Source organism: Muscardinus avellanarius (assembly GCF_963383645.1).
Source record: "Muscardinus avellanarius genome assembly, chromosome: 3".
NCBI lineage: Eukaryota > Metazoa > Chordata > Mammalia > Rodentia > Gliridae > Muscardinus > Muscardinus avellanarius.
Genome location: NC_137788.1, coordinates 50,479,969 through 50,506,232, shown reverse-complemented (window position 1 = coordinate 50,506,232; position 26,264 = coordinate 50,479,969). Strand labels below are relative to the sequence as shown.

At 37.2% G+C, this 26,264-nt stretch overlaps 1 protein-coding gene across 1 annotated transcript in view; it reads left to right on the top strand.

The window, feature by feature from the left end:
* Positions 1-6,491: 6,491 nt before the first annotated feature.
* Positions 6,492-26,264, top strand: part of MYSM1 (Myb like, SWIRM and MPN domains 1) — a gene marked incomplete at its 3' end in the record, with an annotated part of 32,675 nt that continues 12,902 nt past the window's right edge. The window contains exons 1-11 of the mRNA XM_080690987.1: positions 6,492-6,599; positions 9,482-9,560; positions 11,073-11,143; positions 13,245-13,322; positions 13,419-13,442; positions 15,245-15,323; positions 18,943-19,041; positions 20,216-20,973; positions 22,658-22,788; positions 24,112-24,215; positions 25,448-25,525. Coding sequence (XP_080547113.1) covers positions 6,532-6,599; positions 9,482-9,560; positions 11,073-11,143; positions 13,245-13,322; positions 13,419-13,442; positions 15,245-15,323; positions 18,943-19,041; positions 20,216-20,973; positions 22,658-22,788; positions 24,112-24,215; positions 25,448-25,525 — 1,569 coding nt within the window. The 5' untranslated portion in view covers positions 6,492-6,531. The remainder of the gene's footprint in view (positions 6,600-9,481; positions 9,561-11,072; positions 11,144-13,244; positions 13,323-13,418; positions 13,443-15,244; positions 15,324-18,942; positions 19,042-20,215; positions 20,974-22,657; positions 22,789-24,111; positions 24,216-25,447; positions 25,526-26,264) is intronic.

Below are 26,264 nucleotides of genomic sequence, written 5' to 3'. Positions count from 1 at the left end.
TCTGTGTGTGTGTGTGTGTGTGTGTGTGTGTGTGTGTGTGTGTGTGTGTATGCACACGCGCGTGTGTATGTGTGCGTGCGTGCGAGCGCGAGAGAGAGATCACACATTAGGAAGACAGTCTGGTGTAGGAAAACTAACACCTTTGAAGTTAGCCTTGCTTTAAATTCCCACGGTACTACTTTCTAAATCCATGTCTCCTACCACATTAACGTCCCCTTTCATTGATGTTTTTGAAAAAAATAATATGAGCAATATATTAACACATTCTAAGTGTTTTAACGTTCAAACTTTCTTTTGTTACTTTAGTAGTTCTGTTAGGGCTTATTTTATTTTATTTGGTGGTACTGGGGATGGAACTCAGGGGCTTTCTACCTCTGGGCTACATTCCCAGACCTATTTTTATATTTTATTAGAAACAAGGTCTCACTAAGTTGCTGGGAGCCTCACTAAGTAGTGGAGGCTGGCTTCGAACCTGTGTCATCCTTCTGTCTCAGCCTCCCAAGTACTTGGATTACAAGTGTCCGCCACCACGGCTGGCATAGGGTTTATACTATACATTTTTAGCATTTCACAGTAATAGCACATTCAAGTAAATCACTTCTTATACAGCATAAAAACCTTACAATATTGTGCTTGCATTTCGTTCTTGGACTTTCCATTATTGTTATCATGTGTTATACTTACATATTGTTATTATTTTTAAATAGTTAATGCTCTTTTATTTTTTAATTTTTTTGTAATCATACATCACTTTGGAATACAAGACTTGAGAGGATATACAAGCACATATCATCCAATAAGACCTCATCCAATCCCTATTCCATTCCCTCCCCCTCCCTCGATCCCATGCTTAATTGGTGATTATCTTTGATATAATTGTTTACGTACCTCATGAGTTTTAAAGAGATTCCATCCTCCCCCACCCCTCCCCTCTGATTGGTCACCTTAATTGCTTCTCAATAGGGCCCTTTCTACTACTTGACCTCCTGTTACCCCTTTCATCCTAGTTCTTGCTAATTAGGGAAAGCATATGGATTTTATTTTCTGTGCTATTATCTGTGCATGCCACATTGCAAGTTCAGATCCCACTCTTGACGGCCCCGGTAGTGGCCTGGCCACCTGAAGGACTTTGATCCTGACCTCACTGGCTCTAACACCGGCCTTGCCTCATGGGAGGCCCCGATCCTGGCCTCACTGGCCTCCGCACCAAACTAACCCCTCAGCTGGCTCCTCTCCTGGCCTCAGAGGCCCCAGCACCAGCCTAGCCTCACGATAGGCTCCGATCCCGGCCTCACTGACCTTGGCACTGGCCTAACCCCTCAGCAGGCTCGCAAGTCCCAGCTTCATCCTTGCCTCACAGCAGTTTCCAATCCTGGCCTCGCTGGCTCTGGCACCGGCCTTACCCCTTGGCAGAGTCTAATCCCGGCCTCGAAGGCCTCAGTAGCAGCCTTGCCTCACAGCAGGTTCTGATCCCGGCCTCACTGGCCCCGGCACTGGCCTCACCCCTCGGCAGGCTTCAATTCGAGCACCCTCTTCACCCAGCAGGTTGTCCCACATTCCCAAGGGTGCGTGGTGGTAGTATTCTGCCTCTGAGCTAATTTCTTCAAAAGTTCCAGGTGTATTATGTCAGATCTCTGCCTCCCCTGAGTACTTGCCACTGCCAATTCGACTGCCTCCATCATTTCAAATCTTTCCCAAGCTCTTTTCCCATACCACGTAATGTCCAGTGTTCCTAAGCATGTGCGACAGTAGCATTCAACCTTTGGGATAATTTCTTCAGAGGATCAGGGTGGGTTGGATCAGATATCCAAGTCTCCACTGCCATCTCAGCCACTGCTGCCGCCACCGCCTTCCTCCTAGTTCTCCGCTAGACTCTCTCCTTACAGGTGATGTCCAGGATTCTTAACGATATGGAGAAGCAGCAGTGCTCCTTCGCGGGGAATATTTCCAAAAGTTACAGTTCAGATGGATATGTTTTGTCTGCATCTTCAATATTCTAGCTGCTTCTGGGGCCATCTTAACCCCTCTTGAATATTTTTCTTTGTTTCCCTTTTATTTTTTTAAATAAGAGAAGAGAGTATGTGTGGTTTGGGGAGGATGTGGGATCAGGCACTCAGTAGCAATGAAAATTTTTTTTTTTCTTTTCAGGTTGGAGGGGGGTCTCCTAAGGGTGCCCCGCCCACACCCATCCACCCGCCCAGGGTCAGAGCCTTGTTGGGGGGTCACCTAAGTGTGCCCCGCCCGCACCCGCCCAACCACCCGGTGTTGGGGCAATGCAGCCTGGACCTCCGGGGTCTTCCAGGTGGGGGGGGTCGCCTAAGGGAGCCCCACCCGCGCCCGCCCACCCTCCCGCTGTTCATGCTCTTTTAAAGAGATTTAAATACTGAGAAAAGCTTTACGTATGTACCAATATATTCATTATTTCCTGTTCTTTCCATTCTTTTATGTAGATCCAGATTTCTCTTTCACATAAAATTTTCTTCTTCCTGAAAAATACCCTCTAATGTTCCTTGTTCTTCCAGATTTTGTATATTTTTTTAAGATTTTCTTTTGCCTTCCTTTTTGAAAGATATTTTTACTAGGTTAACTGATGGTTTTTCCTTTCTGTATTTTGTCCTTAGATAGCTAAACATGACATTTTTTCTTCCAAAAGATGTCCCATTTATCACTGGTTTGAATAATTTGATTATATGAGCCTTAGTATATTTTTATTTATTTTCTTCTGCCTGGAGTTCCTTGAGTTTTTAGGACCTGTAGGCTTATAGTGTTCCTCAAATTTTGCAACCTTTCCAGTTACTATTTCCTCAAATATTTTCCCCAAGTCTCCTAACTCGTGCTTTTCAGCCCCAATTTAATGTATACCAGGATGCTTGAATTTGTCTTACAGCTCAATAATTCTCTCTTAATTTTAAAAGTTTTTAAATCGCTGAGTGTGTTTCATTTGAGATGACTTCTTTTGTTATGTGTTCAGGTTTACTAATCCTTTTTTTCTGCAATGTCAAATCTGCCATTAATCTCACAAGACCAGTGTATTTTTTATCTTGGGCATTATAGTTTTCATTGGTAGAAGCACAATTTTATCCTTCTTATATTTTCTATGTCTCTACTTCTTGAACATATTGAAAACAGTTATCATAACTGTTTTAATGTCCTAGTGTGGTAGCTCTAACATCTGTGTCAGTACTGAATAAATTTTAATATTCTTTCCTTATTATGGATCAAATTTTCTTACAGTTTTGCATGCCTAGTAATGGGATGCCAGACATTGTAAGTTTTATCTTTCTGGGGGATGGAATTTTTTTATTCCTATAAATATTCTTGGGTTTTTTTGGTGGGGGGTGAGGCAGTTTTCTGGGAACTGTTTGAACCTTTCAGGTCTTGTCTTTAAGATTTGCTAGACAGTACCAGAACAATGCTTTACCTACAGCTAATTATTCTTTACTACTTAGGCAAAATCCTTCACATTGTCTATCCAGTGCTCCATGAATCATGAGGATTCCATTCTGGCCAAGTGGAAATGGGCACTATTCCTGGCTCTGTGTCAGTAGTAGGCCCTGCAGTATTCTCTTTCATTGTTTCCATGGGCTCTTCCTTCAAGACCTCACAAGGGTCTCTATTTTTATCTCCCAGAGTCTAGAGCATAGCTTTCAAATTCTGACTGATCAAAAGTTGAGGCTCAGGAGTTTGGTACAGGAGAGAGTCTGTTTGGGGCCAGTGCCCCTCCTCTGTGATCTCATATAAGTCTGCACTATGGTTAAAATGTTCCCGCCCAAATTTGTGTTGAAATTTAATTGCCACTGTAACTGTCTGAAGAAGCAGGATCTTGAAGAGGTGGTTAGGTCATGGATGCTCTGCTGTCATGAATGGATTACTGTTCATATCACAGGAGTGGGTTGATTATTGTGAGAGCAGGTTTGTTTTAACAGCAAGTTGACCTGATTTCTCTGTCCATATCACATGTACTTGCTTGCCTTTCTGCCTTGTTACAACACAGCACAGAGGCCCTCTCTGGATGCTGGTCCCATACTCCCAATATTTCCCAACCTCCAGAACTATGAGCTAAACAAATTGCTATTGTTTATAATTTACTCAGTTGCTACTATTCTATTATAGCAGCAGGAAACAGACCAAGACAAGCTGTAAGTTCTGCATCATGGTCTCATGGTCTTATATTGTATATATGATCAACTTTATGTAAGCAGAGACTGAGTCAGTCTTCTAATTTTTTTTGTATTAGAAGTTGAACTTGGATATTCTACCTCTGAGCTACACTGCAGCTCTATTTTATTTTATCTTTTTATTTAGAAACAGGGTTTCACTAAGTTACTGATAAGATAGCCTCACTAAGTTGCTGAGGCTGGCTTCAAACTTGAGATCCTCCTGTCTCCGCTTCCCAAATAGAGATTATAAGCATGTGCCACTACGCACCGCTGAGTCAGTCTTTCTCAGTAATGCCATTTCCTCAGTACGGAACATAGTAGGAACTCAGGAAGTTTGTAAAATACTAATGCTGAATTCTTCACTCCACTGCAGATTATGTGATGAGGAAGTGGCTCTTTCAACAAGTCTCAGGGGCTGCGGGCCTCTAGAACAGGGAATTTTCAAAAGTAGACTGAACCTCTGGAGTTCACCCATACGTGAGGTATAATAGCGCTATCCTGGCAGTGGTTAGTCAGGTGAAGATCCTTATGAAATTTGTTTCCTTAAGGTAAGCTAAATCAGAACATAAAACAGAGTGTGTCGAGGGAGAATTCAAAATAATGACTCTGTTGAGGTAGGTACTGACGTGACTTATGGCGTTTCTGAGTTCCATGCAGGACTTTCCTTTCTTCCACCCACATTTCAATGCCTACTGATGCCTGGTTCTAGACCAGAAACACCTGAATAATAGCTGTCCATATAGTATTCTGCATTATGCTCTTGGAGGCATCTTTGTAATGTAACATAAAGAATATACAGACAGTCTTGATGAGGTCCTCATCTCTGCCTGCTAAGTAAAGGTTAGTGAAAAGCATATTCATTCTACATTCCTTTTGACTATTTAATCTATGTACAACAATGCCTAAGCCTCCTCTAAATTAAATCCAACAGACATCTTAAATTGCCCATTCTGTGTCAGACATGAGATTATCATGAGGGCTGGTCACTGGAGAAGCCCTTTCCCAACAGGACACACGTCTAGGATGTCCTGAGAATGGTTCTTACAGTGCTGTTTCTGAACAATGGGCTCTCCCTTTTTACAAATCTTTCTCTCAACCTTCTGCCATCATATTCACTGTGAAGCCAATCTTACTTCCTGAGAACAAACAAAGGTAAGATGGGACACAAGGAGAAGAGTGTGGCAATAAGCTCATTTTCCCAGTTGATTCATTCACTTGTTTGATATTTATTGAGTACCTTCTATATGACAAACACCATGATGACTGGTGGTAGAATAAGGGTTAGTGGACAGTCTTTATCCTTAAATAATTCATAGTCTAGTCCAGTGGGGGAGGCAGATGAGTGAACCAATGATTCCAACGATCTGAATAATAGATGCCAAGGTAGATGAATACATAAGGCCAACATCAGAAGGATTAACAATCATAAGTGATTTTTAAATTGCAATGATTTCTAAAAAAATCACACAACAATAATTCTATTCTTATATGTAATTCTGCACTCCACCTAAGTGCTCAAGGACCCTCGATTTTTCTTCTTTTCTTTCCTTTTCTTCTTCTTCTTCTTCTTCTTCTTCTTCTTCTTCTTCTTCTTCTTCTTCTTCTTCTTCTTCTTTTTTGGTACTGGGGATGTAACCCAGGGACATTCTACCTCTGAGCTATACTCCCAGCCCTATTTTTTATTCTTTATTTTAAAACAGGGTCTCACTGAGTTGCAAAGGTCCAGAGAAAAAGAGGAAAAAAAAAAAAAACTTTACCCGGTAGATAAGTAAGAGTCCATGATTGCCAACTGCAAGGTTCACAAAGTAGGCCTGACTTGACTGGGAAGATTTTTCCGTTTAAGAACATTCTTGCTATCACCCCCATTTTACATCTGAGAAGTGAGGTGCCAAAAAACATGTCTAAGACCATAAACGTTTTTTAAAATTTATTTATTTATTTATTTATTTATTTATTTATTTATTTATTTGGTACTGGGGATTGAACCCAAGGGCATTCTACCTCTGAGCTACTTGGTGAGAATCTCACTACCAGCTGAGGCTGTCCTCGAATCCACGATCCTCTCGTCTCAGCTTCTCAAGGGTGATTCCAGGCATGCACCATCACTGTGATTACCGGCTGTGCCACCAAGCCCGGCCCATAACCTCTTAAATGCCCTGCCTGGGTTATTTTCCTAGTCCTTTTCACATCAAGGAATCCCAAAGCACCAAGCCCCGACCTCTGGGTACGCGACTTCCCCGAAGCCCCGCCTCCGCGACTCGAGAGGGGCTGGCCACCGAGGCGTCGACTCCGCCCCGTGACGCAGTAGGCCCCGCCCCAGGTCTCCACCTCTCGCGGGATTTCTCGGGAAGACGGATGGGGGTGCGGTGCCATGATGGCCGCGGAAGAGGCGGATGTGGATATCGAGGGGGACGCGGTGGCGGCAGGGGCACAGCCAGGGTGAGGCGTAGGGACCGGGTCTCCCCGGGGTTGGGCAGGGGCACGGATGCGAGGAGAGCACCTCGGAAAGGCTACGGGTCCGCCGAGGGGACAGCGGAAGACTGTCAGGGCGCCGGGGTCTTTCCTGGCCCGGAAGTGGCCGCGCGGGTCCCGCCAGCCGGCTTCTGAGCCCGGCGAACTGGTATTGGGGCTGTCCTACCCCGGTATCCGGCTCTTTGACCTTTGCCAAGGTGCCGTGAGGGCGCCGATTTGCCCAGCACCTTGCACTTGGTCCAAGAGTCGGGATTCCTTCCATTCCCTCTACCTTAGGATCTCTTCCAGAATCTGTCCGAAGGTGACTAGAACTAAAGCACCTAGTGGGCGGGACGCGATCTCAGGGATCCTCGCTTCTTCCCTTGCAAGCCATGCAACCTTGAGCCAGTCGTTTCATTCCTCTTTCTGCATAGAGACAGTTTTGAAAAACTTCCTGAGAGGCAACTTGACTTAAAGGGAGGGGGTCACATTTTAGAGTTGGCCAGTTCAGGGTTTTCCTTTTGCATTTGCTGTCCTCCTTGTAACTAGCAGTGTGACGTCGGGCAAGATGCACAACTTGTCTGAGCATCAGACTGCTCATGAGTCAACTAAGAATCAGGTGGTTGTGGTTTCAGATGAAATAATTGTGACATATGCTTTAGCATATGGTAGGTGCTCTGTAAATGTTGTGTTATCCTCCGGGATGGTATTGTGAAGGCCTACTGAGAAATCATTGAATACCGATTTCTGCAGAATGGACCAATGTGGTTTGAAATTCCTTTATGTCTTGCTTTCTAAGGTATCTGTTCCCGTTTAGTAATAGAAGGAACCTAGGCTGACTAAGAACCAGAAGACCTGAGTTCTAAATGCAGCCTGTTATGTTACTTGTGACTGTCACAATTTGGTTAGAACTGTATTCAGTTGATCCATATGAAATTAATATCAGCTCATTTTGACCTATGAAGTATCAGTTTCATGTAATTCATCCTGATATCAAGGCCTCTGAATTAAAAGTACCATCCCTAACTTTGAAGCTTTAAGGAAGTTTAGAAATAAGAACTTTAAAGCATTGTAAAAATATGAGGAGTAATTAAACTCATATAGTCACTCTTCCTCAAATCTTTAGGCAGAGCAGTCCGAAGCTATGCAAGTAAGCAGTGAGCCTTTAGTAATAATAATGATTCGCATTCCTATAGTGTTTAAATCTTGATCAATTTTTTTTTTTTTTTTTTTTTTTTTTTGCAGTACTAGGGGTGAAATCCGGGGCATTCTACCCACGAGCGACCTCCCCAGCCCTATATTTATTCTTTATTTTGAAGCAGGGTCTCACTGAGTTGCAAAGGGCCTAAGTAGTAGTTGAGGCTGTCTGCAAACCCAGATCCTCCTGTCTCAGCCTCCCAAATGCTGGGATTACAAGCATGTGCCACCACACCCAGCTTGAGCAAATATTTTTGAATGCTTGATTTAATTTGTTTCAGAACAAGTTAGATAAGTGGGCAAGGATACTGACCTGTAGTCATTAGAAAATGATTTTGTCTTGTAAACACTGAAGATTTTTTGAGGTTGCTGATACTATGACTTTTCCATAGGTTTATCCTAATTTTTCTGATTGTGTTTAATTCTCCCTTTTCTCCTCTTCCTCCTCTTCTTCTTCACCTTAGGTCTAGTGATAGCACTTTTAATTTGTCTTATACAAGCAGAATTAAGAAGGTTCTTGGTTTCTGATGGTTAGGACTGTTGCTTTACACAGTAATAGCAACCATCATTGACATTATGTTCTGGTGAATTATGTTAGGGCTATAGTCATTTAGAATTTTGTGTGACTTGTGTCCCCTGAAATATATTGTTAGGGCTGAGTATAGCATTTGTGGAGCCCTTGAGGATTAATTTAAAACATACCTTTTTTGAGCACTTGGTGTTAGGTACCAAAGTTATAACATGGCATTTTAGTTCCTGTTCTGTTCCTATCATTCCTTTTCATCCTTTTCTCCTGCTTGTTCTTTTTGTCATGGGACTTCTACTCACTGACCACACAGTCACTGGTAATATCTCTCAAGACTTAGGTTTTGTTAGTTTGATCCATATGAAACTTTGCCAGTGTTTGATCATTTTTAACATATGAAAATGGCAGTTTCCCAAGTTCAACTAATGCACGTTAGTATTTCCCAAATCTGTCACCAACCCAAGTCTCTCTCTTGAGCTTCAGATTCATTTAACAAACTTATTGAGTCTTTTATCACTTGGATGTCCCACAAGCACCTCAATCTCACTCTGTAAACTTTCCCCATCAAACCTGCTGTGGTGTTCCCTAGTCCATTAAGTGGTACCAAGAGTCATTCAGTGATGCAGGGGACAGATATAGATTGTATCCCTTTAGCTTACTTTCCTGTGGGTTCAATTCCCAGTACCAGAAAGAAAGAAAGAAAGAAAGAAAGAAAGAAAGAAAGAAAGCAAGCAAGCAAGCAAGCTTTTCTTAGTGCTTTCTGTTTTGATTCTTCCATTTAGTTTTTTTTTGAGAGATGGAAGTTTTATGGCTTAGATACAGCTAAAAGACCTAATTGCAAACTTGAGATCTTATATATCTATGAGCACTCATCAGTCAAAGTAGTGTTGATTCCTGGCCACAGAGCATGTTGTGGCTGCTGTCCGACAGTAACTGGAACTAAAGGCACCCAGTGGGTGGGTTATAGTATTTTTTTTCCTTCCTTATAGGGCAAGGAGATAGAGCAAGCTTTGCAGTGTTAAATCTGTTTAAGGGAAGAAGAGAACTATTTTTGATTGACACCTGTATCTGGCCAATTCCTGTGCTATATGAATTACTATCACTAACTGATATAATATTTTTATAGCCATTTTCTTAATTATTATAGAAATGATGAAAATACAGCATCAGTTTTGCAACAGGATCACTATCTTGATTCATCCTGGAGAAGTGAGAATGGCCTTATTGTAAGTATTTTATAAAAATACCACCCAGAGTGCTTCTTTCTTATTAGCTGAGTACTAGTTCTAAGAAATAACATAGGTAACATATAAACACACTTTTACTTTAAAACTGAAAAAAATGGTGTATTTAGAAAACAACTTTGGAACCAGCTGGATTTAGGTACATATTATTTCTCTACCACTTCTTAGATTTATGAACCTTAGTTTCTTTTAGTAAAAACGGGGATAATCACAGAGCTGATTTCTTTGTGGAGCATTTATTTATTGAATGCATACTACATGCCAGGCAGCAGGCCAGGTTTGAATAATAGACAGATATGGTCCAGCTTTCAAGGGAAGTCAGGTTATAAATCGACAAGCCAGCTGTAGATTATGAAGGAAATAAAGTGCTGACTGAGAATATCAGGATGGGGAATCTATTTGATATGAAGTTGTCAATAAGGAAACCTGAGGAAGTGACATTTAAGTTGAAAAGTTAAGGAAAGAATGTGTAGATATTTGAAGAGTTGAGAAAAGAATTACAGGCAGAAGCAAGTGTAAAAGCTCCGGTTGAAGGAGCTGTGTTCCATTTCTAGCATGTGGTGGGAAAGGGAGGAATGACAGGGTTAGAAAAGCAGGAAAGAACTCTATAATGGCAGACCTTGTGAGCTGGATTACGCTAACAAGTTTAAAATTTATTGTAAGTGATCTGAGACATTGAAACATTGCATATAGATATTATATAGATAAGTAAGTTCATTTTTAAAAATTTCATTTGGATGCTATGCAGAAGATTAGATTGGAGGGAAGCAAGAGTGGAATCACGGGGACCAGTTTGGAAATACTTATAATCAAAGCAAGATTTGATGATGATGACTTGGCCTTTAGTGATAGCCAAAGACATAGAAATGGACAGCTTTGAATTTTATTGTGGAAGTAGAACTGGTTAGTAGATTGAATATGAGGATTGAGGGGAAAAGAATCTACAATGATTACTGGGTTTCTAGGTGGAGTAATTTGGTAGCTAGTAGTGCATTTTACAAAGTTGGAAGGGCAGGGGAAGAAGCAGGTGGAGATAAGTGATAGTGAGTTCTGTTTTGAATATTTAAAGTTTGAGAACACAATTTTATCCAAGAAGAAATCTTGAGTGGGCAGAATATAACATTTTAGAGCTTGGAGAAGAGATAGGGCTGAAAATCTTTAATTTTGGAATTGAAAATGAGTATGATTATCCACAAAGAGATAATAGCTGAAGGAAAAAATAATTATGAGCTTTATAAATAGGCCAAGTTGTGTGGCCAAATGCCTGATGCCTAATAGTTCCTAATACATGATAGCCATTATTTCCTCGTCATAGGTAGGAGCATTAGCCATGGACCAACAGACTTGGGTAGAAGGTCCTCCACTTACCACATGCTGTGACTGTATCTGTGAAGTAGTAATTGTTTGTAATTATGATATTATGTATTTTTATTTAACAAAACAGATAATTTCAAAAAGTAATAAAAACATGCACATATTCTTTATTTCTAACAGCCTTGGACTTTGGATAGTACCATTAGTGAAGAGAACAGAGCTGTCATTGAGAAAATGTTGTTGGAAGAAGAGTATCCTTCACTGATGATGAAGAAAGGAAAGCCTTCAGAGTTTTAAAAAAAAAAAAAATTGTCACCTGGTGTGGTAGCACATGCTTGTAATCCCAGCATTTGGAGGCTGAGATAAGAGGAGAGTCCTCAGCTAGACTTAGTGAGACCTTTTTACAAGTCAGTGAGACACTGTTTCAAAATAAAGAATAAAAAAATAGGGCTGGGGTGGGGTGTAGCTCACAGGTAGAATGCCCCTGTGTTCTACCTTGAGTACCTAAAAAAAAAAAAAAAAAAAAAAAAATCTGTCAATGTAAACATTACAGAGAGGCCATTCTAATTACTTGGATATTGTTTGGCCTCAGATGGCTTTTATATAATATGTCACCTGTCTAGGCAAAAAGCAGCATTTTATTTCTCAGGTTCTGTTTTAGTCTTAGACTGACTCAGTATTTTTTAGTTTCTGTTGTCAGCCAACTCTGGTATGTGAGTGTTGAGTAGAAATTATAGAATATTTAAGGAAGTTAGAACCTTAAGACCAAGGTTTCATTTTCAAAGTTCTATAAGCTGAAACTCAGACATGTTCATTTTGCCAAAGACACAAAATTAGAATGTGTGAAAGCTTTTCTCACTTTTTACTCTATAATTTACAGGTGTTCTATGGGACGAATCATAAATCGAAAGCACAAAACAAATACTGTAGAATGAATATATTGTTTCCCCATAAGTTGTGGATTCGTATGTGGATTCTCACTTGTGTGTGATGTTGCTAAAATAACTTCTTTGGGACTCAGTTTTCTTATATGTAAAATGAGAGGATTGAACAAAATAATTTATAGTATTACTGTTTGTAAAGATTTTTAATAGTCTGTAGTGGTTTACTTTTAATTGGTCTTCATTCGATGAATTTCTACCCACTATTTAAGTCAGAATTTCTGTTATTTTGTTCCCAATTATTTCTGTTTTGCTTTTAGAGTGCCTCTATACCTTCATCATTATTTCTTAATCCTTTTTAGGTTTTCTTACTACCTAACTCTCCCCAAACACTGCAGGTATTGCTTAGATTCAAAGAGAGGTACAAAAAATGTAACATTTTCAGTAGCCTCACTTAAAACAGATAAAGTTAATTTTAATAATATGCTCTACTTATATATATTTATCTCATCTTAAATATACATTTTGTGTTTGTGTGTGGTATTGGGGATTAAACCCAAACAGATTTTACCTGTGTGTGACACCTCCAGCCCTTTTTATTTTTTATTTTGAAACAAGGTCTCAGTGAATTGCAAAAGACCTTGCTTGCTGAGGCTGGCTGTATACCTGCAATCCTCCTAGCTCAGCCTCCCAAGTACTAGGATTAAAGGTGTGTGCCTCCATGCCCAGCTTAGATATTTTAATTGATCTGTATGCAAACATTTTTATGAAATGTTTTACATTTTTTGTTTCATACTAAGTCCTTGAACTTCTGTGTATATTTTATCCTAAGAGTACATCTTAGTTCACGGGAGCCATGTTTCAGGTGCCTAAGAGTCATGCAAGTGCCTAGTGGCCACTATGAAATATAAATATTTTTTTTATAATTTCTATAGACCTCGAAAAGGCTTTGAGAATAATTGGTTTTACCTAAATTCCATTGTGACTTTCATGAATCTATGAGTGCCTATCTTAAATGGCACATAAAAATTATATGACTTTAAGATTGTTTTATGAATGTCCTTAAGCCAGGCATGGTTGGCACATGCTTGTAATCCCAGCATTTGGGAGGCTGAGATAGGAGGATCATGGTTTGCGGACAGGCTTAGCTACTACTTAGTGAGGCCATTTACAGCTCAGCAAGACCCTGTTTTAAAATAAAGAATAGGCCGGCGTGGCGGAGACAGGAGGATCGCGAAGGTTCGAAGCCAGCTTAAGAGACCCTGTTTCCAAATTTAAAAAAAGTATAAAATGGGTGTCTGGGTGTGTAGCCCGGAGGCAGAAGGGCTTCCAGGAGCCCCAGTACCACCAAAAAATAAATAAATAAAATAAAGACTAAAAAATAAAGCTGGGGGTGTAGCTTGGAGGTAGAATGCCTCTGGGTTCAATCCCCAGTACCACACACAATATATATCCTTAATAATAATAACAGATATTATTTATCTAAAAAGTCACTTCCAGGAAATTTCTGGCTTGATCAAAAGCAAGATGAAAAAAAACACATGAACAGGTAAAATCAATTTATAATACTTATTAAAAATCTGAATTGCATTTGTAGAAACTTCTTCTCAAGCTTTCTTATTTTTTTTTTTTTTATGTGTTGTAGTCTGCAGAAAACAGCAAAAACCACGTATGTATTTCTTTTTCTTCTTTTTTTTTTTTTTTTTTTTTTTTGGTGGTACTGGGGTTCCTGGAAGCCCTTCTACGTCCGGGCTACACTCCCAGACCTATTTTATATTTTTGAAACAGGGTCTCTTAGGCCAGCACAGCTGGCTTCGAACCTGCGCGATCCTCCTGTCTCTGCCTCCGAAGCGCGGGGATTACAAGCGTGCGCCACCACGCCCGGCTCTGTTTCTTTTTTTAAAAACTTTTTTGATCAGTTTAGAATTAGGGAAAAATTTTTGAAAATTGTAGTTGTCCTAAGGAGAAGCCCTCTTGATTTAAAAACAAAGTAAACATTTAAAAAGAAAGTTTTGTATAGATGTTAGAATGTGATAAGTTTACTTTTATGTTGTTATTTACCTGCTGGAATTTCTTTTTTATATCTGTGTAGGCAATTTTGTCACATTATGGTGAAGATGATTTCATAGAGATTTGTACAGAAAGTTTAAGATGCTGTTACTTAACCTGTAATTAATTGACTTGATTTCTATTGCTATGTCTGCTAATTTTCATTTATTTCCAACAGAAATTTAATACATAGTGTGACTTTCAAAAATTATGTAGAGAATTTAACTTTTACAAATATCCTTTTCCTGTCATTGGAAAAAATGTAACATTGTTCTTAACTTACTTTTTTTAAGTTTTTTTTTTGTTGTTGTTTTTTGTTTTTTGTTTGGTTTTTTGTTTGTCTTTTTGGAACCGGGAATCATCCCAGAGCACTGCACCTACAAAGCAGGCACTTTTGCACACTGAGCTACATCCCAGCCCATAACATTGTTGAACATTGATAAACATGTATGTTTATAGTTCCTTAGGAGGTGGATTTACTTATTGCAGTTGCCCAAAACTTTGAGCACCTAGTATTGCGCTCAAAACCTTGACTTTTGTATTTTGCTGAATAAACAACAACAAAGTATTATTAATGAAAAGATTGTTGTTTTGATTAAATTAGTGGGCTTCATCAGTATTTTAGTTTTAATTTCTTTTTGTTTGTGTGTGTGTGTCTGTGTGTTTTTTGTGTGTGTTTTTGTGTGTTTGCTTTTTGTTTATTTTTCCTTGGTGGTACTGGGGGTAGAACCCAGAGGCTTTCTACCTCCGGGCTATACTCCCAGACCTATTTTATACTTTATTTGGAGACAGTCTCACTAAGTTGCTGAGAGCCTCACTAAGTAGCTGAGGCTGGCTTCAAACCTGTGTGATCCTCCTGTCTCAGTCTCCCAAGCGCTGGGATTACAAGTGTGTTGTCACCACGCCCGGCTTTAGTTTTAATTTCTTAAGATGCTGAATTTTAAAAGCAGTAAGTGTAATGTCATAACTTTTAAGTTTCTTTTCTGGCTCAATGTTCATGTGTATTTAAACAGTTAAAGAGATATTTCTGGAACCCTTTTAAACTCTTATATGCCTTTTAGGATTGGGGAATGTATTAACACTTGCTGCTTTTTATTCAACCTAAGGAGGCCTATTTATCCGCTGTCACATTGACTTCTTTTGATGTCTTTTAGTGTTATCCTCACTCAGAGCCCAGATTCTCTTTTGGGCTTCCTATCATCCTCATAGAGTTACATGACAGGGTAGATCTATCCCCCTCCAGAGGCTTCAGCCTTCTCTTTCTCCCTCTCTCTTTTTTTAGATGTTGCTTTATTTTTAAATTCTTAGACTCAAAGTATTAAATTTAAATTTAGCCCATGGCTGTCTGTAACCTTTAGCTGTATAAATATGGAATGTTCCATTTTATAAAAAAAAAAATTAATTCCTCTTTTTTCCCCTCAGGGTTCAATCTCCTACAAAACCAGCCAGTTACTCAGTAAAGTGGACAGTAGAAGAAAAAGAACTGTTTGAACAAGGGCTGGTAAATAGAGCAATTTTAAATTTATAGTAAAATGATTCTAGAAGCAATATTGATAGTTAAAAAGCTAATTTGTAGGGACTAAAGTTTTTAACTATAGTTATAACATTATAAGTTTTTCTGTAAAGTAATGGTGTTTATAGTAGAGTACAAGAAAATTTCTTTGAACTAAGACTAAAATAGATTCTCATACTCATCACAATATGCTGACAGTTTATATATATATATATATATATATATATATATATATATATTTTTTTTTTTTTTTTTTTTTTTTTTGGTGGAACCCAGGGGCTTTTCTAACTCTGGGCTATACTCCCAGACCTATTTTATACTTATTTGGAAACAGGGTCTCACTAAGTTGCTGAGAGCTTCACTAAGTACCTGAGGCTGGCTTTGAACCTGTGCGATCCTCCTGTCTCAGCCTCCCCAGCGCAGGGATTACAAGTGTGTTGCCACCATGCCTGGCTATCGTACTTAATATCTGTATACATGATACCATATACCTGGCTTAAAAGGCAAAATTTTAGCCGGACGTGGTGGCGCACGCTTGTAATCCCCCGTGCTTGGGAGGCTGAGACAGGAAGATTGCGCAAGTTTGACGCCAGCCTACGCTGGCTTAAGAGACCCTGTTTCCAAATTTAAAAAATACATATAAAATAGGTCTGGGACTGTAGCCCAGAGGTCCAAGGCCCCTGAGTTCCATCCCCAACACCACCAAAATAAAGGCAAAGTATATAGAAATCTGATGTTTTCTCTCAAAACAAACAAAAAACCTTTTATGTTTGAAACTGAGTGACCAGCTGAGTTGATTTTTACTCATCCATTTGGCATGGTGTATATATTCATAATTTCAGTCCATATATTTAATGACCAGGATCATTTCTTTTGTATGAATGCTTCACTAAGATATGTTAAAGATGCACAGTTAGGTAATGAAAAAAAGATATATGCTTGTTTCTAATTCTGAAAAGTCCTTAATATGAAAAATTCCTTAGCAAAATATTATAGAAATATATTTTAAGCTATCAAGAGTAGCTTATATTTTTTCTTTTAAGGCACATGGTTACTAAGTTAATTTTGAAATTTGGCACATGGAATATTTGTATGATATTTGTGTAAGATTCATGAATGCAAAGCAGAATATAATTAAAATATCTACATATGATGAGAAATAAAATATATTTGTGTTTTTTAGTTAACATGATACGTATATATGTTCTTATATAAACTATGTTTAGGTTTTTTTCCCAGGTACTGGTGATTATTTTCATATTGATATTTTAGTCAGTTAAATGATAATCTAATTTTAACCAGTAATTTGAGATTGTTGACAACTCTGATATTTTGTCCTTTATAAAGACCAGATAGTATATCCAAACATACGTAACCTAAGTTTCGTTTTTTGTCATTGTTGACATTGGTGGTAGTTATGAGAACTGCATTTGCATGTTCAAAATTCAAAAGCTACATGTTTAAAGGGATAAAAGTTATAGGTGTTAAGTCTCCATCTCAATTCTGAGGTAATCAGTACCATCTCTTTTTTTGTACATCCTTCTAGAGATATTTTGTCCATATATAAGCAAATGCTTATTTATAAAGAAATATGTAGTTAATCTATACAAAGAGCTATATTAAGCTAGGCATGGTGGTGCACGCCTGTAATCTCAGTACCTTGGAGGCTGAGACAGGAGGATTGCAGGTTCAAGGACAGCCTCAGTAAGTAGTGAGACTCAGCAGCCTAGTGAGAACTTATTTCAAAATAATAAAATAGCCTGGGGGTATAGGTTGGAGGTAGAATGCCCCTTGGTTCAATCCTTAGTACCATACAAACCAAGAAAAAATTGAAATGAAATAGGTATATTAATATGTTTTTATACTCTAAAAATGAATTATTGGATATATTTCTTGGCTTTTTTAACTTATTGGTATAGTTTGCTTATATACTGAGCTCTCTCAGGCTGTGAGAAAAGAATAATGTGATACTGAGTGATGGAGAATTTTCCTTCTGTTTTGAAATTGATGAATGTTGCTGGTAGTGGTGGCACATGCCTGTAATCTCAGTACTTGGGAGGCTGAGACAGGAGGATTGCAGGTTTGAAGTCAGCCTCAACAGGGCTCTTGGAATCTATTTCTAAATAAAAAATAAAATTGGGCTGAGGGTGTAGCGCAGAGGTAGAAGGCTCCTGGGTTTCACCCCCAGTAACACACACCAAAAAAGAAACTGCTGAGTGTTTTCTTTGCTACTCTTGTTGGTGTCCCTTCTCATTTTTCTGTAATAGCGCTTTTCTTTAGCACTCTCCAGTTTCCCAAAGCATTCCATGCTACCAAGTTATTTAGTTGCCTTCACCCCTCAATAAAAAGAACTAATTCTTTGGTAAATTAGTCTCCACTAGTTGTTAATCTTAAATACTTAACTTACACTTAATACTAATTTTCCCAGAAGTGCCTTGAGTTTTAAGAAATTGACCCTATGTCAGATTTCCTGATGAGTTTCAGAAATATGTAAATTAATATTTATTATTCAGATCAGATCCTTGAAGATGATTTGCTACCTTAAGGCATGACTGCTCTGTATGTAGATCTGACCCTGGAGGCAGCTTCCTTGAGTTTTGACTAGTTTTTTTTCCTTTTCTTTTTTTCCTTATACTTTTAAGAATTCAAGAAAATTGGAATCATTGAGGTACCTTGGAAAATAAAGAGTATTTTTTGTTGGTTCTATTATTAAAGAGGATTTATATACTAAATGCAGATTAGCCTTGGTCGCTTTTCTGTATGATTGTATGATTGTATGTTCCTTGTGTACTCCAGGATACCTGGGCACCCCGTGGGTCTCCATTTTCTCTCACCACAGCTTCATTATTAGGTGCACAGCCTTGGATACTTAAAGGGAGGCATTGGTTGTAGGTCTACTTCGTTTGATATTCAGTCCTGTAAGCTACTATGGGATCTGTATAGTGTAAAAGTATTTGCTGTAGGACCCTAAATGGATATTGTGAGATATGGATCTAGGTTAAAAAAATTGTAATTAGTGCAGATGTATTCAGTTGATCTTAAGAATGGAAAATGTAACCTATCTCCCTTTGGGGCACTTAACTCTTAAAAACCTATCTTAGATTTGGAACATCATACTCTGTAGTGTGAATACATACAGTTATGTAATAGAAGTGATCGTGGTATAGAGAGCTATAACAATTTAAAATTATTTTGGTTGGTTTTCAGAAGTTCAGATTCAAATAAGGATGTGGGTTTAAGAGTATAATCTTATAGAGGGGTCTTTATTATGTACTTTAGAATATAGTTAAAGATGAAATTTTCCTTTAGTCCTTTTTTTTTTTTTTTTTTTTTTGGCGGTACTATGTATTGAACCCAGGGGCATTCTACCTCTGAGTTACACCCCTAGTCATATTTTTTTATTCTTTATTTTGAAATAGGATCTCACTAAGTTGCAGAGGGCCTCACTTGTTAGCTGAAGTTAGCCATGAACCTGTGATCCTCCTGTATCAGCCTCCCAAGTACTGGGATTACAAGTGTACGCCACCAGTCTTTTCGTTTTTTAGTGTGGTAATTTCTTAAAATAATAGATAAACTGAAACTTTTTTTTTTCATTTTGATAACACAGGCTAAATTTGGGCGAAGGTGGACCAAAATTGCAAAGCTAATTGGAAGTCGTACTGTTTTACAAGTAAAGAGTTATGCCAGACAATACTTTAAAAATAAGGTAAGCAGATATAAATATCCTAATTAATAATAATATATGGAATGAAATTAGCATCTGAAATACTACAGAAATCAAATCAAGTCTTAACTATTAAAAATTTTATAGCAAAAGTATTTTAACCTCATAAAATACTATACAAATGTTTGCCTTTAAATCCCTTTGCGTATGTACTTATTATTTTGAATGTTGTTCTTAAAAATGGATCATGTTATACCACTTAATTTCCTATAGTTAAGCAAAGCAAAAATCAATTACTCAAAAACATCCTGTAGGCTGGGCATGGTGGCACACACTTGTAATCCCAGCATTTGGGATGCTGAGACAGGAGGATCGCAGTTTGTGGACAGCTTCAGCTACTTAGTGAGGCTCTTTGCAACTCATTGAGACCCAGCTTCCAAATAAAGAATAAAAAATAGGTCTGGGGGTGCAGCTCAGAGGTAGAATGCCCCCTGGGTTTCATCCCCAGTACTGCAAAAATAATAATAAAATAAAGAATAAAAAATAGGGCTGGGAGTGTAGCTCGGAGGGAGAATGCCCCTGGGCTCAATGCCCAGTACCGAAAAAAAAAAAAAAAAGAAAAGAAAAAGAAAAACCAAACAAAAACAGATTTTTAGGAGGCTAGGCAGCTGGCAATGTAGCTCACTGGTAGAATGCTTGCCATGCATGCATGGGCCCTTGATTTGATTCCTCAACACCACAAAGCAAACAAAAATTTCCCTCAAATAGGTGCAAATACATAGGAAGATTGCTAAAGACTATTTCAGGCTATATGTCCAAATCTCCTTCCTGCTACCCTTATTTCAGCATTATAAGAAATGATCAGCTGAGGTTATCAGAGCTTCAGAAAAATAATCCTGTGTAAATATTTTAACCTTTTAGAATACTTTCAAATAAAAGTTATTGATTCATTCTCTGCTCTGTGCTAGACTCCTATATGATTATTTGGTTAATAGTCACCAGATCATGAATGAATTCTATATTTTTGGAAATTTTAAATGGTGATGTTTTCCAATTAAAAAGTTATAAGCCCATTAAAGACAAGCACAGTGGAGGTCTAATGTAATATTAGTATCTACTCAGTTTAATGCTGTTATATTTGTCCTTTTTTTGAGGGGTGTCTGTTGATTAAATTTTACAATCTTAATATGGATGTTTTATTCTAATTTTTAATAAGGTAAAATGGAATCTGGACAAAGAAACATCAAACCAAACAAGCAGCAGTGATCTTCAGGTTAAAAATGAATATAAAGGGACAAAGGCGTGGACACCATCGTGTTTAAGGGGATGTGTTGATCCTAACTTGAATGCTATAAAAATTGAAAAGTTATCTGATGACGAAGAAGTAGACATTACAGATGAATTAGATGAGTGGACTCCTCAAACACCCCAAAAGAATTGTAGCAGTGATCTCTCATTAGACATACCTAACAGTAAAACAAGTGAGTCCAATCAAGAAGTCATAAGCCAGGATGTTCCTTTTGTCAAATCTTCCAGTGACTATCTTCAGAATATAAAGCAAGATGAAATGGAAACACTTTCAAGCTCAGAAATTACATTATGGGCTGAAAAACAGAGCAACAGTGACCAAAGTGCCGTTGAATTAAATGATCAAAAGTCCAATAAACTAATTAAAAACTGTGAGAAGCAAGATGGAAATGAAATAATAGATGATGCCAGGCAGTTGCCTTCTCCAGAGCCTTATGAAATTCAGAAAGATATTAGTGATAATGAAATGCTTTTTCATTCTTCTTGCCAAATGGTGGAAGAAAACCATGAGGAAGAAGCGCTTAAGCCACCAGAACAAGAAGTGGAAATAGATAGAAATGTCATTCAAGAAGAAGAAAAACAAGCAATTCCTGAGTTTTTTGAGGGCCGCCAAGCTAAAACACCAGAACGCTATTTGAAAATTAGAAATTACATTTTGGATCAATGGTAAGAATTATATCTTAGATGCTGACTTAAAAAACCTGATGCTCTGAGCTGGGTGTGGTGGCTCATAAACCCAGTCCTTGGGAGGCTGAAACAGGAAGATCACGGGTTCACAGACAGCCTCATCTGCTTAGTGAGGCATTCTGCAGCTTAGACCCTATTTCAAAATAAAGAATTAAAAAATTGGAGGGTTGGGGGTATAGTTTGGAGGTAGAATGGTTAACAACCTGTTGTCATACCCCTCTCTTCTTTAGAATGTTTGGGCCTGGACAAAAACGAACTGATGATTGCTTTAAGAACCAATTTCTTGGGACAGTGTTGGAAAGATAAAGAGAATACTACTGTCCTGTGAAAAGAGCAGAACTTATTTTCAGAACTTTCATGTACTTTGAGTGTAAATAAGGAAAAATTAAGTGACAGATGAATAGTATGATTAAGTATGGCTGGATCATAGAAACTATTTTAAATAACTATTTTAAATGCATTACAGTTTGAAATTGTGGCATAATGTAAAAACTTTTATCCATCTTCATCAGTATACAGGAATTTTTCTGATATATGAAGTTACTTTGTAAATTGTCAATGCATTTTTAAATTATTCAGTGGGAGATAGGGAACAAACTAAAATATTTGTTAACCTAAATACTCTGAAAGTAATTTTAATTTTTCTTAGTAGCTTATTAAGTTATCATTAAACATTCATAATTGTCAGAAGTATGTAGGACCAACTTTACAAAAAGCTTCCTGTTCCTTGGATGGGACTTTTACTTTTTCCCTTGTTTTTCTCTTCTGTTTTATCAAAGGTCTTTCTATCCTGTTACACTGACTTTCTGCTCTAACCTAGGAACATTACCAGAGAAAATAAAAAACTTGCTAAATCAGTAACCCTCATTTTTATTTAGACAATATTAACCTGTTTGACTTGTATAGACAGCCATATTCCCAAAGAAGCATTTTTTTATTGGCTAATAGTCACCTTGTATTGGTTAAACTGCTAAAAATACCATTTCTGGCTGAGGGGCATCATAGTATGGAATACTTATAAGCAACAACTTGTGACATTCACATAGTGCTTTGTAGTTTACAGAAAGCTTTCTTATATTATCTTATTTGATTCTTTTCACTAATAACGTAAAATAGGCAGATGGTATAATCTCTATGTAATAAAAACAATTCTGAGATCTCTAGGAAGGGTTTAGGGACCTTTCTTTGTTTATACAACTAGCTAGTATAGGTATGGTACAGTAGTGAAGGGCTTGCCTGGTATGTGTTGAGGCCTTAGGTTTTTTTCTAGCAGCCCCCCACAAACACAAAAAAAATTAGGAAAGTATAATACTAAATATTTTCAATATATTATCAAAGTGCCCTTTCTATTAAATGATTCAGGCTTGAATTTGGATCTGTAAATAAATAAGCTTCTGACTTCAAGGTCCTAAGATAACTGGAATCTTTTGAATTTATTATTGGGAAAAGAGTGCTACTTGTAAAAATCATAATATACACATACTTGTGAGTAAAGGTATTCTATTTCAGAAAAAATACACTTGGGTATTTATTATATTTACTACACATTTACACATTGAAAGGGGGTAAATTTTAAGATATTTAATATATTAAAGGTTTTCTCCAGAAATCTTTTTTAATGTTTTATTCATGAAAAGTAATTGTACTTCTATCTCTTATTTAGGGAGATATGCAAACCAAAATACTTAAATAAGACCTCAGTACGTCCTGGCCTGAAGAACTGTGGGGATGTTAATTGTATTGGACGGATTCATACATACCTCGAGTTAATAGGAGCAATCAATTTTGGATGTGGTAAAAATAAAAACCCAACAACACCTTTTACTCAACATTTCTTATCCTTACAGTTTCCATTCATTTCTATAATGGTTAGAATTCAAGAAGATCAAGTACTTAGAATTCAGAGCATGACTGCAATATTATAGAATAAGTGTAATTAAGAATTTACTGTCAAACAAATTTCTGTTGATTAAATTGTGTTTCCTTTTGATCTACAATGAAAATCCAAGATGTCATTTTTAAAGGAAAAATAAGTTATAGAAATATTTAAGACTATAGTTTTTTGTCAGGTAAAAGTAAAATGCAAGCCGGGTGTGGTGGCGCACGCTTGTAATCCCCGCGCTTGGGAGGCAGAGACAGGACAGGAGGATCACACAGGTTCGAAGCCAGCTGCACTGGCTTAAGAGACCCTGTTTCCAAATAAAAAAAAGTATAAAATAGGTGTCTGGGAGTGTAGCCCGGAGGTAGAAGGGCTTCCAGGAACCCCAGTACCACCAAAAAAAAAAAAATAATAAAATGATTTTTTGAAAAGTCTATTAATAACTCATCTAATTTACACATACAAATTGAGACCTACACAGGGCTTAAGAATTTTCAGATACTGGGTGCATTTCTATGTATATATTCTAAATTCTGAAAGAATATGAAATCTAAAATACTTAGACCCTAGGTATTTGGGATAAGGGTTACTCAACCCATACTGTATTTTCTAGGAAATCTGTCTAGAAGTGATTAAATAAAAGAATTAAGAGCCTTTACACTTAAATGTAATAAAAGTGCGAAAATCTTTTAATGACAAAATTCTTTCATCTTAATTTTTTCAAATTCAGAATTAATATGTGTATGTCAGCATGTATGCTTTTATGAATTAAAGTGTCAATTTTTTTTTTTTTTTTTTTTTTTTTTTTTGGTGGTACTGGGGGTAGAACCCAGAGGCTTTCTACCTCCGGGCTATACTCCCAGACCTAAGTGTCAAAAATTTTTGAAGAAAGCTAATAATCATAGTTGTATAGTGATAAAAGATTAGAACCTTATAACCCATGGTTTTAGGAGTATTCACTTAGGAAAACTAAATGAAGTTATGTTTTCTGTATTAGACTGTCAATGTTACAAAGTGAGCTCAGTACAAATTACTCATTTTCTAAATAATTTCATTTTATTGAAATTTTCTTCTTATATAATAGCATTGCTTTTATTTGGGAACTATAGAGTAGCACATCACATTTGTGACTAGAATAAGAAACATGAACTCACCTGTAGTCTGTGGATGTGTCTTCCTATTTAACAAATGGATTTCACAAAATAATAGATTGTTTTATCTTCCCTAAATCCCAACAGAACAGGCTATATATAATAGGCCACAACCAGTTGATAAAGTACGAGTCAAAGACAGAAAAGATGCAGTAGAAGCATACCAACTTGCCCAGCGTCTACAGTCTATGGTAAACACATTGCTTCTTTCTTTGTTTAGTAAACTGCGCTTATTTCTCCTTAACTGCTTAACAAATGGCCAGTTGGTAGAAGAACATGCTTCCTAATACACTTCACCTTAGCCTTTTTCTGCCTTTGATTCAATTTCATGTTGGCTTATTCAACAAAATAGACTATGAGACCCTCAGAATTCACTGGTAAACTCTATGTAAAAGCACAATGTTTTGCTAAAGTGGTCTTGGGCTGGTTGGTTTTTATTTATAAGTATGTCTTTTAAAACTATATAATTTAGTTCTTTTTCTCTTTAAGAAGAAACATCTTAAGAAACAGCTTTCTGGAGTAATTAGCCCTTATTTTTTAATAATTGGAATCAATGAATTTTATAATATTTTAAAATATGTAAGTCTTATTTTTAAAATAAAGTTACCTAGTAAGTTTTTTAAAGGCAGAATCATAATATCTTGCTAGTTTTTTTTATATAGGTTGAATTGGTAATAGGTAAAATAAATGGCAAAAAAAAAAAAGTATGGGTGGTAGGGGAGCTATTTTTCTCAGAATATTTAGGTTGAAAGCTATTTCTGACCTAGATTTACCATCTCAAGAAAGGATATTTTCAAATAGGGTAGTTGGAGATGGTGTGGGTCATATACTGTCCTTTGGTATCTGGTCCATTTTAAAGGCCTCAGTACTGAGGTTTGTAAAAGTAAATTTACAGTAAACAAATTTTGTAATTTTTTTTACTATTTGTATAAACTTGATAATCTCCTTTCTAGAGCTAAGATATCATTATTCTGCTTTTAGTTTTCAAATATACCTTTTACAGTGTTCTTGCAAATTTTCTACCACAAATTATTGAAAGAGAAGCCATTTCTCTTGGTGGTTCTTCCTGGTCTTAAAAATGTTTTTGCCTTATCTAGTGTTTTAGCTCCTAAGTAGTGAATGGAAATGAAAATTAAAAAAGAAATGCAAGTAAAATACAGAAAATTATCACTTATTTTTTCTTTTAAGCAGTGCCTTGCACTCTGTATACCTGCTGCCTGTGCTTTCTTACTTAGCTCACTATCATTGATGTAGTTCTAAGTAGAGTGCTATTGATCACAATAGCGAGTCCTTAATGATCAGAGATTACAACTTTTAAGTAGATAAATTGAGTTTTAGATAATTATTGTTTTGGTTTTGTGCGTTAATTTGCTGTAATTTCTCTAGATTCTTCTTAATATCATTTGCTTTATTCTCATCACAGCGCACAAGGAGACGTAGGGTCCGAGACCCTTGGGGAAACTGGTGTGATGCAAAAGACTTAGAAGGACAAACATTTGAGGTAACTTTGAGTTTTCACATGGCTTATGCATGAAAACTGCTTTTGTCAAACAATATTTGTATGCTTTAATGCTGTATATAGTACATTTGTTTTATTTGTTTGAGTGGAAGTTAGTAATAAACCACAAAGTAGAATGTGTCAGTAGTACACAGAACTTTGTTTCTTTTTCTGTAATTCTTATCCCTAGGTCATATGCTGGGCCAAGAAGTTGGCATGACCAGTTCACTTCACTAAATATTTATTGAATGATGTTTGAACATACCAACTAAAATATTCTAAAGATTAGACCTGGCCAGTAGTGGTGGCACACACTTGTAATCCCAGTGCTTGGAAGGCTGAGACAGGAGGATCACACAGGTTCAAAGTCAGCCTCAGCAACTAGCAACTTAGGCTTTCAGCAACTTAGTGAAACTGTTCCCAAATAAAGTATAAAATATGTCTGGAAGTATAGCCAAGAGGTAGAAAAGCTGCTGGGTTCCACCCATAGTACCACCACCACCAAAAAAAAAAAAAAAAAAAAAAAAAAATATATATATATATATATATATATATGGAGAGAGAGAGAGAGAGAGAGAGAGAGAGAGAGAGAGAGAGAGAGAGAGAGAGAGAGAGATCATTATAAATACTGGAATGTTATTTCTAATCATTTTTAACAGAAAATAGGCAATGAGTGTATTTGTGTTTGTAGTTCTAAGTAGCTGAAATAAACTACACAGTCCTTTCCAAAGTCTGTACCTTG